Genomic DNA, 13,118 nt, shown 5'->3' with positions numbered 1-13,118 from the left:
TGAATTAACCCTTTAGATCTGCGTTATCCTGACACACGCTTATACAGTAACTACTCGACAGAACACAACTTTCATATATTACGAGGGATGGGTCATAAAGGTGAGCCAACGCCTCTCTCTTACTTTCCCACTGCTTCTCTAGTGCGATACAGGTGTGGCTGCTCAAATACCCCCATGACTACAGCTGCTCTGTCGCCACTTGTTGTGTTTTCTTTCAATGCGTAAAGCTTTTCATGACAACACATTACTCACACTGTCTTCTGACACACCCTTGGCAGTGAATTCTGCTTGCCTAAACTCCCTGGCAAGGCAAGCATTTTAGTTGGGTTTTGATTAGATTACATTTTTTATTTCTCTAGAGACAGACCACTGAAGGAGGAATGCGATTTATTTGCAAGCAAGTGTGACTGTGTATCTAAGCGGAACTTGAAAAGGTCAAAGTACAGAATACATCTAGGCACCATGCCAATGAAACATTTGGATAAACCATTCAGTGATTGACAGCAAAACTTCCCAGCAGCTGATAACTCATCCGATACCTCAGAAGATGACATGCAAATAATGATTTCATCAACCACAGTACCAAAGACTGGCCCATTTTCACCTCTTCAATAGTGGATATCGCAATCACAATAGACAAAAGCTGAGGAAAATTCATTTATGACCCATCGACTTTTGGGTTCCTGCCATCAAAAAGCAAACAATTCCTGAAACAGCACATGGTCAAGCTAACACAAAACATCAAGCCATTATTTAACTAACAGATATTTTAATAAATCAGTATTATGAAAGTAGAGAACACTTTCTTTCGATGGTCTACATTAGACATTCTACTAACTACAAGAAACTTTGGAACTACATGTCAACTTATTCTACTAACCCTAACAGTCTACTAATACTCTACTGAGAGTTAGTTGACATGTAGTTGTAAATTAAGGAGTTAGCTGACATGTAGTTGTATATTAATGAGTTAGCTGACATGTAGTTGCACATTAATGAGTTAGTTGACATGTAGTTGCATATTAATGAGTTAGTTGACATGTAGTTGTATATTAATGAGTTAGTTTACATGTAGTTGCATATTAATGAGTTAGTTGACATGTAGTTGTATATTAATGAGTTAGTTTACATGTAGTTGCATATTAATGAGTTAGTTGACATGTAGTTGTAAATTAATGAGTTAGTTTACATGTAGTTGCAAATTAATGAGAGTTGACATGCAGTTGCAAATTGATGAGAGTTGACATGTAGTTGCATATTAATGAGTTAGTTGACATGCAGTTGCATATTAATGAGAGTTGACATGCAGTTGCATATTAATGAGTTAGTTGACATGCAGTTGCATATTAATAAGAGTTAGTTGACGTGCAGTTACAAATTAATTATAGCTGACATGTAGTTGCAAATTAATGTGAGGTAGTTTATATGTAGTTGCAAACTAATGAGAGTTGACATGCAGTTGCATATTAATGAGTTAGTTGACATGCAGTTGCAAATTAATGAGTTAGTTACATGTAGTTGCAAATTAATTAGAGTTGGCATGTAGTTGCATATTAATGAGTTAGTTGATATGTAGTTGCAAACTAATGAGTTAGTTGACATGCAGTTGCAAATTAATGAGTTAGTTTACATGCAGTTGCAAATTAATGAGAATTAATTAATATGCAGTAGCAAATTAATGAGTTAGTTTACATGCAGTTACAAATTAATTATAGCTGACATGTAGTTGCAAATTAATGAGAGGTAGTTGATATGTAGTTGCAAACTAATGAGAGTTGACATGTAGTTGCATATTAATGAGTTAGTTGACATGTAGTGGCATATTAATGAGTTAGTTTACATGCAGTTGCAAATTAATGAGTTAAATGAAATGTAGTTGCATATTAATGAGTTAGTTGACATGAAGTTGCATATTAATGAGTTAGTTGACATGTAGTTGTAAATTAATGAGTTAGTTTACATGTAGTTGCAAATTAATGAGAGTTGACATGCAGTTGCAAATTGATGAGAGTTGACATGTAGTTGCATATTAATGAGTTAGTTGACATTCAGTTGCATATTAATGAGAGTTGACATGCAGTTGCATATTAATGAGTTAGTTGACATGCAGTTGCATATTACTAAGAGTTAGTTGACGTGCAGTTACAAATTAATTATAGCTGACATGTAGTTGCAAATTAATGTGAGGTAGTTTATATGTAGTTGCAAACTAATGAGAGTTGACATGCAGTTGCATATTAATGAGTTAGTTGACATGCAGTTGCAAATTAATGAGTTAGTTGACATGTAGTTGCATATTAATGAGTTAGTTGACATGTAGTTGCATATTAATGAGTTAGTTGATATGTAGTTGCAAACTAATGAGAGTTGACATGCAGTTGCAAATTAATGAGAGGTAGTTGATATGTAGTTGCAAACTAATGAGAGTTGACATGTAGTTGCATATTAATGAGTTAGTTGACATGTAGTGGCATATTAATGAGTTAGTTGACATGTAGTTGTATATTAATGAGTTAGTTTACATGTAGTTGCAAATTAATGAGAGTTGACATGCAGTTGCAAATTGATGAGAGTTGACATGCAGTTGCATATTAATGAGAGTTGACATGCAGTTGCATATTAATGAGAGTTGACATGCAGTTGCATATTAATGAGTTAGTTGACATGCAGTTGCATATTAATAAGAGTTAGTTGACATGCAGTTACAAATTAATTATAGCTGACATGTAGTTGCAAATTATGTGAGGTAGTTAATATGTAGTTGCAAACTAATGAGAGTTGACATGCAGTTGCATATTAATGAGTTAGTTGACATGCAGTTGCAAATTAATGAGAGGTAGTAGATATGTATGTAGTTGCAAACTAATGAGAGTTGACATGTAGTTGCATATTAATGAGTTAGTTGACATGTAGTTGCATATTAATGAGTTAGTTGACATGTAGTTGCAAATGAATGAGTTGACATGCAGTTGCATATTAATGAGTTAGTTTACATGTAGTTGTATATTAATGAGTTAGTTGACATGTAGTTGTATATTAATGAGTTAGTTGACATGTAGTTGCAAATTAATGAGAGTTGACATGCAGTTGCAAATGAATGAGTTAGTTGACATGTAGTTGCAAATTAATTAGAGTTGACATGTAGTTGCTTATTAATGAGTTAGTTGATATGTAGTTGCAAACTAATGAGTTAGTTGACATGCAGTTGCAAATTAATGAGTTAGTTTACATGCAGTTGCAAATTAAAGAGAATTAATTAATATGCAGTAACAAATTAATGAGAGTTAATTTACATGCAGTTACAAATTAATTATAGCTGACATGTAGTTGCAAATTAATGAGAGGTAGTTGATATGTAGTTGCAAACTAATGAGAGTTGACATGCAGTTGCATATTAATGAGTTAGTTGACATGCAGTTGCAAATGAATGAGAGGTAGTTGATATGTAGTTGCAAACAAAAGAGTTGACATGTAGTTGCATATTAATGAGTTAGTTGACATGTAGTTGCATATTAATGAGTTAGTTGACATGCAGTTGCAAATTAATGAGAGGTAGTTGATATGTAGTTGCAAACTAATGAGAGTTGACATGTAGTTGCATATTAATGAGTTAGTTGACATGTAGTGGCATATTAATGAGTTAGTTTACATGCAGTTGCAAATTAATGAGTTAGTTGACATGTAGTTGCAAATTAATTAGAGTTGACATGTAGTTGCATATTAATGAGTTAGTTGACATGCAGTTGCAAATTAATGAGTTAGTTTACATGCAGTTGCAAATTAATGAGAATTAATTAATATGCAGTAGCAAATTAATGAGAGTTAGTTTACATGCAGTTGCAAATGAAGGAGTTAGTTGACGTAGTTGCATATTAATGAGAGTTAGTTGCAAATTAATGAGAATTAATTAACATGTAGTTGCAAATTAATGAGTTAGTTGCAAATGAATGAGTATTAATTAACATGTAGTTGCAAATTAATGTGATTTAGGTGACATGTAGTTGCAAAGTTACTTATAGTTAGAAGAATGTCTAAATTGGACTATCGAAATAAAAAGTAACCTAAAAGTATAATATTATATTTCCTACCCAACCTGCAAAACCCCTGGGAACAAAAACCAGTCTCTGCTGTGATAGCTTTTGTCTTAATGCTAAGGTGGTTTTATTGTGTTAATCTGGTTACCAAGAAAACAACAACATACAAACCACAAGCATTTCATTTGGATGTTTAAATCAAAACCTTATCATTACCGAGACGTAACATTTGTAAGAACCTGCCTGTGTGATTCACAGCAACAGCCTCCTCTATACAGTATTTGTATTTTTAATCGGAGACTGTTGAGAAAACTGTAAAATAAGTCAATAAATAAGCACAATAAGTGTCTGCTCTATATCACATGAGTGCGTTTATGACTCACGGCTAGGATCGAAGGTTGAGGACTTTAATGAAAGGGTGTGTCCAGCATCTCTTTCTGGCATCTGAGGTGAACATTCACACACTGACCGCAAACATGACAAAAGCCAAGGCTGACATCAATGCGAAAAACATGGAGGAACTGAACTGCCCCAGTCTGCCCTAGAGGAATTAATAAAATACAACAAACTAGCAATGCACATTTGGGACACTTTGACAACCCAGATCAAAAATCAAAAGAGAGGCAATGCTGCAATGAATTTAGCATAATACTGAATGTGAATACAAGTAAAAACATGTTCTCCAAGCAAACCATAAGCACATGTTAATAAGAGTCCCAACCACTGCCTTTCAGTCCACATTTCAGTGTTCAATTCAACTTAAACTGGAAACATAAATACATGATAAACTACTAAGAAAATAAAAAAATAAAAAAATAAATTAATCCTGTAACACTATAACCACTACTCTACTGTCACCACTAGATGGCAGGCTTATTTAAATTATGCTAATCCACAAATATTAGAACAGTTTCGGTTTAAAACACACAGTAAAATGATCACTGTAAAACTGCTTTGAAACCATATTGTTAAAACTGCTATATAAATGAAGGTGACTTGACTATATATATATATATATGTGTATATGTGTGTGTGTGTGTGTGTGTGTGTGTGTGTGTGTGTGTGTGTGTGTGTGTGTGTGTGTGTGTGTGTGTGTGTGTGTGTGTGTATTACACAAAACAAATTACTTTAATGCATAAGCCTGCCTGTGTAAAAAAGGAGCAATTTTATGGAATTACATTTTTATGTTAAGTGCAGCTTGTTTAACACTAGACTCGGCCGCTCAGACTTCTGTATTGACATTTAAATAGTCTTGCAACCAGTTTGGCCAGTAGAGAGCAGCAATTACTGCATAATGAAACCAGCAGTATCACCCTCGCACTAAAAGATTTGATTAAATTATTAGGCTATTATTAAAGAGCATTAATTGCTTGGTTCTTTAACATGTAATGTTTCCTCTAAAAGAACAAGTAGGCCTAGCTATTACAGGCTATATCAGAACCCGCTGAGCAGAAGTTGAGCACACACACACACACACACACACACACACACACACACACACACACACACACAGTTTTAATGAATGCCAGCAGTGAGTGCGTGTTGACGGGGGTGTTGATCAGAGATCCGCCATCGCTCGGTCCGGATCATCACCGGAGAGCGCGAGGGAACGCGACGGAACGCGTTAAAACACTCGCGTCAGAAGACAGATTCCTGAGCGCGTGAGTGGATCATGACGCGTGTCTCAGTGTAATATCACGCGCAGCGGGTCTGTGTGTGTGTGTATGGACAGGTGTGTTACCTGTGGCTGTGAGTGAGTGAATGCTGGAAATGGACGCGGAATTGAATCGCTGTCTTTGAAGAACACTGTTGTTGTTTTTCTTCTCGACTACAGGAACGCGTTTGGAGACCGAGAGTGGGCCGAGCCGGTGACTTTACTCTATTGATTGATCGCGAACAGTCCGTGACGCTTGTGAACGGGTGAAGACACGCAAACCACTCCCTGAGCACCGCACGCGAAGCTCTCCGTGCGTTTGATCGGTGTGAACGCCGGGAGTGTGTGTGTTTGCCGCAGTATGTGTGAGACGGTGATGGCCGTGTCTCATCAGCTGGACATCGAGCCTCATCCACCGGAGAACGGCTTCGTCACCCCCGAAACCAGCAACACGCCCGGCTTACTCACGCAGATCGACGCCCGCGTCCTGCCTAGCGTGGGCGGCTTCGGGAAGTATCAGAAACAGCTGATCGTTTTAACATGTATCCCGGCCATTTTCATTGGCTTCAGCCAGTTTTCGGACAATTTTCTCCTGGCTCAGCCTCAGCCGTTCGGGTGCGCGCGACTGCAGCCCAACAACAACGCGCTCGGGACTGTCGCGCCGCGCGAGATGCTCTCCGGCGGCGGCGTCAGTAATGATAGCAGCGGCACCGAGGCGCCGTGCATCTGTGTGCCGTCGGGGAATGACCTGGAAAATGGACTAGAGAGAAATGTGGTGACCAAGGTAAGAGTGCGCGTGTGAAAACAGGAGTAAAACAGCGACATTCATGCAGTTCCAGGTCTGGCAGGCAGTTTCAAATGTAGAAAACATAGCTTTAATGTGCAATTTTCATGATAAGAGGACCCACTTGAGGGCATGTGTAAAGGTGGGTTTGTTTACAAAGCGTGCAATACAGCTCTCTGTACACACACACACACACACACACACACACACATAGGGGAAGAATGGCATTGCTGACAGAGATGAATATGAGTAATCTGCATGAACAGCCGTCACGGGGTGTCATGTCACTGGGTTCCCTCATGCTGACCAGTGACATAACCACCAAATAAATCAACAGCACCCTTTTAACCACTGCTGTCCTGCCCTTCGGCCTCCATTAGCCGGTCAGGGTGTGTTGTGCAATGAGGAATATGGGTCAACAAACACTAAGGATTACACAGTAGCCTTCTGAGATAAGAAAAAGCCACCATGGGCTTTAAGTTTATCATATTAGTGTCACATTATGTCCTTCCCCAGATAATCTTCATCTTTTTTTTGAAGATTCTCTGCCTTGGATGCTCATATTACGATGGCAGATTAAGTGTGAGTAGCTCTGGGGACACAGACATTTTAGATTAGTTGTGTCCGTATCAAAAACTATGAAAGTTGTTTTCTCAAATGTGAGTATGTAGGTAAGCCGTACACATGGCCTGCCATGCTCGTGAATCAGCAAACTTGTACAAAAGCATCAGTTTACCAATGGCCTGTTGGCATGCCTGTCAAAAGTGAGCCATTGTTTATACTCTGAAACTATGATCCATATGTTCAGTGACGGCTGCTTGAACACATGCTGTGATGTGAATTCAGCTTTTGGTTTCTTTAACCTGACCTCTGAAATTGAGTTGGTCAGTCTTTTTTTGGTTCGTGTCATCTAAAGATGATTTGGCATGAGATGTTAACTTGAGTTGATATTTTATTAGCTCACTTGATAAACTCAAAACTATAAAGTGTAGTTGCTCTCTTAGGGGCTTCAGGGACAGGGTTGCATGTTCAAGTCCAGTAGCCTTTGGAAAGAAATGCTGTCTGATTGGGTCTAATTTTATCAGGTCTGTCTGTCAAAGCATGTGCAATAGATATGGAAAGATGTGCAGGCCATTTAAACCTTTTTAAACATGCGAGGTTCCTTACATGAAGCACATCAAACATGGCAAACAGAAGCTCAAACATGCGTGACGCATGAGAAAAACATCATTGGTTCCTGCATGTCAAGAAAGTTTGAGCTTGTGTTTACTGTATTTGATGTGCTTTATGAATGTGCGTTTATCGATGTTCATATATGAATAAACTGATGGTTAGGCTATATAAACTGATCGATCTAGTGCTAGGCAACGATTAATCGCATCCAAAATAAAAGTTTGTGTTTACATAATAAATGCGTGTGTACTGTGTATATTATTTTATATAAATGCACAAACATGGATGAGTATATTTAAGATTTTTTTTATTTATATATAAAATATTTATATATATAATATAAATTATGTTTATATTTATATATAGTGTATACATGCAAATATTTCTTAAATATATACATGCATATGTGTGTATTTATATATACAAAATATATACACAGTACACACACATATATTATGTAAACACAAACTTTTATTTTGGATGCGATTAATCACGATTAATCGTTGCCCAGCTCTAGACTGATTCAGAAGACTTGGATTAATGTGGATTACTTTATCATAATGGTCTTTATTTACTTTTTAAAGCTATTGATTATCACCTAGACTTTGAATGGATAGACAAAAAATGATGAGAGGATATTAAAAATATCATTATTCAATGAAAGTCTTAAAACAGCATGAGGGAGAGTAAACGATGACAGTATTTGTACTGTTGGGTGCCAGGAATGTTCCCACATCCATAGTTTAACTGATTTAGTGCATGAATGTGTGTGTAGTGTTTGTCAGGCCAGCGTCCTCATCCTCCACAGCCGGTTCTCTGTGTTCAGGGATGGACTGGTTTCAGGTTGGACACACTGACGGTATTGGCTGGAAAGGGCATCTGTGAACTCCTGAAGTGACCCCATGCCGAGGCCTGTTGCATGAAGCTAGTTGAACAAACTCTGAGTTTCACAGTAGGGTTAGAGTTGACAAAACCATAATCCAACCGGGTTTAGATCAGATTAAACATGCTCTCAAAGCTCGGTGTAGACGCTCTCAGGTTTGATCCAGAGGTTGTGATTAACTCTGAAGTGCGTGCAGCTGAAAGCGTGACATCATCAGTGACCAGCCAATCACAGGGAACATGGAGAGCGTCGGCTTGATTCACTTCTCTTCTCAAAATTAGAGATCATTATGAAACATATCATGTAATTAAACGCATTTACAAGGCAGGAATACACACCGCTGCTGCAGTGAGAGTTTGAGGAGCAGCCAAAAGACAATATCTGACTACATCAATGCATGATGTGAATCAAAGTAATAGGCCTTATCATTTATATAGTTTCACAAAGAGCTTAATATGTCTAAAAGCTTATATTAAAGCTTTTATTTATGTTTATATTAATTTAAAAGCAAAGGTTAAGATTAGTTTAATTATGTATGTTAAATTAATAATACATGATTACAATTCATATAATATTTAGGGCTGTGTTGAAAAAATCGATTCACCGATTCTGAATCGATTTTCATATTAATTTCTAAAGATCGATCCGTAACTCAGAGGATCGATTTTCCCCGTGAACTTTAACTTGCCGCGTCATTGAATTCACGCATGCGCGCGAGGTGGAAGGACATTAAAACAACGTCAGTAACGTTAAGCAAGCGGTTGCTTTGAAAACTCCAGAAACGCTCAAAGCTGCGATCTGGCACCATTTCGGGTTCAGAAGCAATGCAGAGAACGAGCTTGACAAAAGCAAAGGTTTTCTAAAGGTTTTGTAAGTTCAAATTTATTTACATTCTGTGTAGAGATGCGCGGTTGGCGGTTACAGCCGCGGACTCCGTGGATAAACCGTGGATCGGGCGGATGACGTGACGAAAAATTATATTTTAATTAAATTCGGACGGGTGGCGGGCGGTTAACCAATCAAATAAAAAATATATGCATACATTAAGTGGATGGCGGGCGGGTGCGGTTTTGAAAATTGGTCAAAAACGTTGGTGCGGACGGATGAGTTTTGTTTTGTGATGCGGTTGAAATAATAGCCCATCTGCGCATCTCTACTGTGTAATGTTGTCTGTTTACTGTGAAGCCAGTAACCAACAATCTGTTTACATTTGCACTGGCTTAGAACAAATGTGTTCTAAATGTTGATAATTAAAATAAAAAAAATAAAGGTGCATTTGCATCTGAACTGTAGCAGCTTTTTGGAAAATTCTTAATGTCATTTTTAATAATACATCAGGTTCGCGTCTAAATAATCGGTCTACTGCTGCTGATATACCTCTGCGTCCTCGGTCGTCTACACTAGTGCAAGTTTGTGAAAGCAGTTGTATCAACACTCTGGAAGGGGGATTGTTCTTTACAACCACCAATACTCCATTAATTTGCAGTTGAATGTCTATAATAATAGTATCAATATGTTGCATAACTACAGTCCTGTAATTCAGGTAACAGCAGGAAAAAATGCTTTTTTCAAAAACCATTATCTAAATCTCGAAGATCGGATCGGATCAGATCGGATCGAATCGGATCGAATCGAATAATGATAATCGATTCAAGATCTTGAGAATCGGAATCGAATCGATTCTTGAAATTTGAATCGAAACCCAGCCCTAATAATATTAATATAATAAATAATTAGCAGCAAAAGATGGGCAATGTTCTGTCTACAGTTGATCCACTCTAAGCTGCTGTGATTGGAGCGAGAGACACAGGGGGCGGGGCTTTATTACATCAGACATATGTCACTTTACTCACAGCTGATTGGTCCAGCTTGGGTGTGCGGATAACCGGTTCCGGAGCAGGTTAGCCGTGTAGCGTAAGTTACCATGGTAATTAAACCTGCTAAAAACCAATCCACCTTCTTGAGCCTGAAAAACCAGAGTTTGCTCAAACTAATCTCAAACATATCTAGGTATCTGCTGAAACCAGCTTCATGCAACAGGCATCGGGCGTTGTGTTTGACAGTCAGCTGAGAGATCTGAGACGATGACCCCTGTTCTGCAAAACCTGTTCAGCACCTCGTCAGGCGCTGTAATGAGTGTATAATGTAGAGGCTGAACTTCTGCCTTCTTCCTAACATCATCATCATCTTCTTCCAACTCTCGGGGAAACAGTAACACTTGGTTTCTGCTCAAGCCAGTGGCAGGATCTGTTCTGCTTTTCTCCATCTTCATCTGGCTTTAGTGTGTAGTGTTGCTGTTTGAGAGTGAAAAAGCTCCAGTTCTTCTATATCAGTGTCAGTGTTTCTGAACTCCTGAAACGCCTCCATTGTTGTCTTGAGTTTCTTCCGGGAACAAACACGTCACAATATTCCTCATTATAATAATTCATACGCAGAATAAAGGGGCGGGGCCTGGTTGAGTTAGTTAGTAGTGTGTTAAACTGGCGGTTATGGTAAGGGGCGGGACATTTCCCAAACACACTCGAAGCGCTCGACCAATCACAACACACTGCTCCAGCCGACCAATCAGAGCACAGTGTGCTTTTCAGAAGGAGGGGCTTCATAGAGACAGGAAGTAAACAGAGCGTTACTGACAGACTGAGAAGAGAGGAGCCGCAACAATGGAGAATATGAGGAGAATAATCAACATTCAAGCAGGAAAACCTGCTCTAGAAGAACACGAAAACAGGATTTTTAGAAGGGCACAATAGATTTACTTATTTAAATCTTTATGGATCTCATTTTCTGCTTTTAAAGATAAAACAAGTAGCATAGACACTGGGTTTGTTTCTCATTTACTATAATCTAATGTAATCTTGTACAAAGCGCCTGTCTTCAGTATATCTGGGCCGTTTTCTGTATTAATAGACACTTGCTGCTCCGTACAAAGTCCGAGCCGGAGAACGCCACGGATTCTTTCCATGATGACAAAGCTGGCATTTATGCCAGAAGAGCTTTTTTTTAGCAATTATTTAGTACATATTCAGTCCCCTCTCCTCCACTGACCAGATCGTAAGTCTTGTGACGTAAATAAACCTGTGCATATTCGCATGACATAAAACATATATAAGCATATATACATGAATCCGATTGAGAAAATAGTCTGATTCAAGCGTTTACATGCTTTCATGTGTTTTCATGTTTTGTAGTATTTCTCCGCTTTAGCTCTAATCCAACATACGCTTTTCATGTCTAATGGGATAGAAACTGGCAAAAACATTAATGTATGATGGCAGTTGGTATCTTTTGTTGAGTGTTTGTCTTTTTGAAGCTCACTTTTCTGACGGTGAACGCAGACACCATGTTTTGCATAAGTGATGCAATAGCTTCGGTTATTTCCTTGAGCATTTGAGCTCCTCTCATAAGGATGACGCTCTCAAATACCCGAATGATCAATATTTGTTCAGTTGAGTCAGGTTGGCTTCGAGGTGTGCTTGTGTCTGTTGCTTTGAGGGACTTGGTCGACTCTCATGCATTGGTCATAAAGGTTTTTATGGCGCTGTCTGAAATATTGGTACAGATTTGTTGCAGTGCACACACACAGTTTCGTTGTAATAATCATTTGACAGGTCTTGGAAATGTCTTGCCCATAGTGTTCCAAACTGCTGATGGACAGTTTCTTTTTGACATGAAGTCATATTCATAAGTGTCCTCCCGTTTGCCTGGCTAATTTAGTTCTTCAAACGAATTTGCGGATTTGATTAAAATATCTGGATTAAGTTGCCTGAGGTTACTGTGCTTTCTTGTGTTCATTGGAAAGGTCGGATATATCGATACTCGAAACCACAATCAACAACGCAGCGATTGGCTGGCGGCAAGACAGCAACGTAATGACATCATATTCAAAAATAGAACATCACACACTGACGAAAATCGTGAATTTCTGGACCAAAATGATGAAAGGTATAATAGATTAATTAAATGTACTGTTTGTTACATGATTCCCAATAATTTCCATTATTTCACGATTTCTAGTATTTGTACATTTCTGTGTTGTAATAATTAGCAGTTCGTTTAGCGTAATTCAGTTCAGTATTTCAGCCACCTCTACCAAAGCTCACCAAGAGAAACCTTTACAGTGTGTGCAGAAATACATGAAGACTTTAAATAGTTTTATTGACTGACGAATGCTGTGCTACAATGGATGGTGTAGATCAGGGTTCACCAATCTCGGTCCTGGAGGGCCGCTGTCCTGCAGAGTTTAGCTCCAACCCCAATTAAACACACCTGAACCAGCTAATCAAGGTCTCACTAGGCATACTAGAAACTTTCAAACAGGTGTGCAGGTGTGTTGGAGCTGGTTGGAGCTAAACTCTGCAGGACAGCGGCCCTCCAGGACCGAGATTGGTGAACCCTGGTGTAGATGATGGGTTTCTGGATGGTTGGTGGATGTCCAACATTTGGGCTGGGATATTGAGAAATGACTTCTGCAAGATATGTGGACTTTAACTGACCACTTTCTGCTATGGTATAAAAGGAAATAAAAGGATTCTCATTCAGGACAATGCACTATCCAATGCTGCAAAAAAACACCACAGCAATAAAACTGTT

At 38.5% G+C, this 13,118-nt stretch overlaps 1 protein-coding gene across 2 annotated transcripts in view; it reads left to right on the top strand.

The window, feature by feature from the left end:
* The first annotated feature begins 5,578 nt into the window (after nt 1–5,578).
* LOC308696379 (solute carrier family 22 member 23) overlaps nt 5,579–13,118 on the top strand; it is a 56,699-nt gene continuing 49,159 nt past the window's right edge. The window contains exons 1-2 of one of the 2 annotated variants that reach the window (XM_081375074.1): nt 5,579–5,695; nt 5,869–6,472. In XM_081375074.1, coding sequence (XP_081231200.1) covers nt 6,050–6,472 — 423 coding nt within the window. In that variant the 5' untranslated portion in view covers nt 5,579–5,695; nt 5,869–6,049. Of the gene's footprint in view, nt 6,473–13,118 lie in introns of both variants that reach the window. The other variant, XM_081375073.1, reaches the window with a different exon arrangement.

The sequence above is a fragment of the Scardinius erythrophthalmus genome, assembly GCF_964197995.2.
Source record: "Scardinius erythrophthalmus genome assembly, chromosome: 9".
In the NCBI taxonomy this organism is placed as follows: Eukaryota; Metazoa; Chordata; class Actinopteri; order Cypriniformes; family Leuciscidae; genus Scardinius; species Scardinius erythrophthalmus.
Note: the sequence above shows the minus strand (reverse complement) of the source record. Positions and strands in the feature narration are given on the sequence as shown.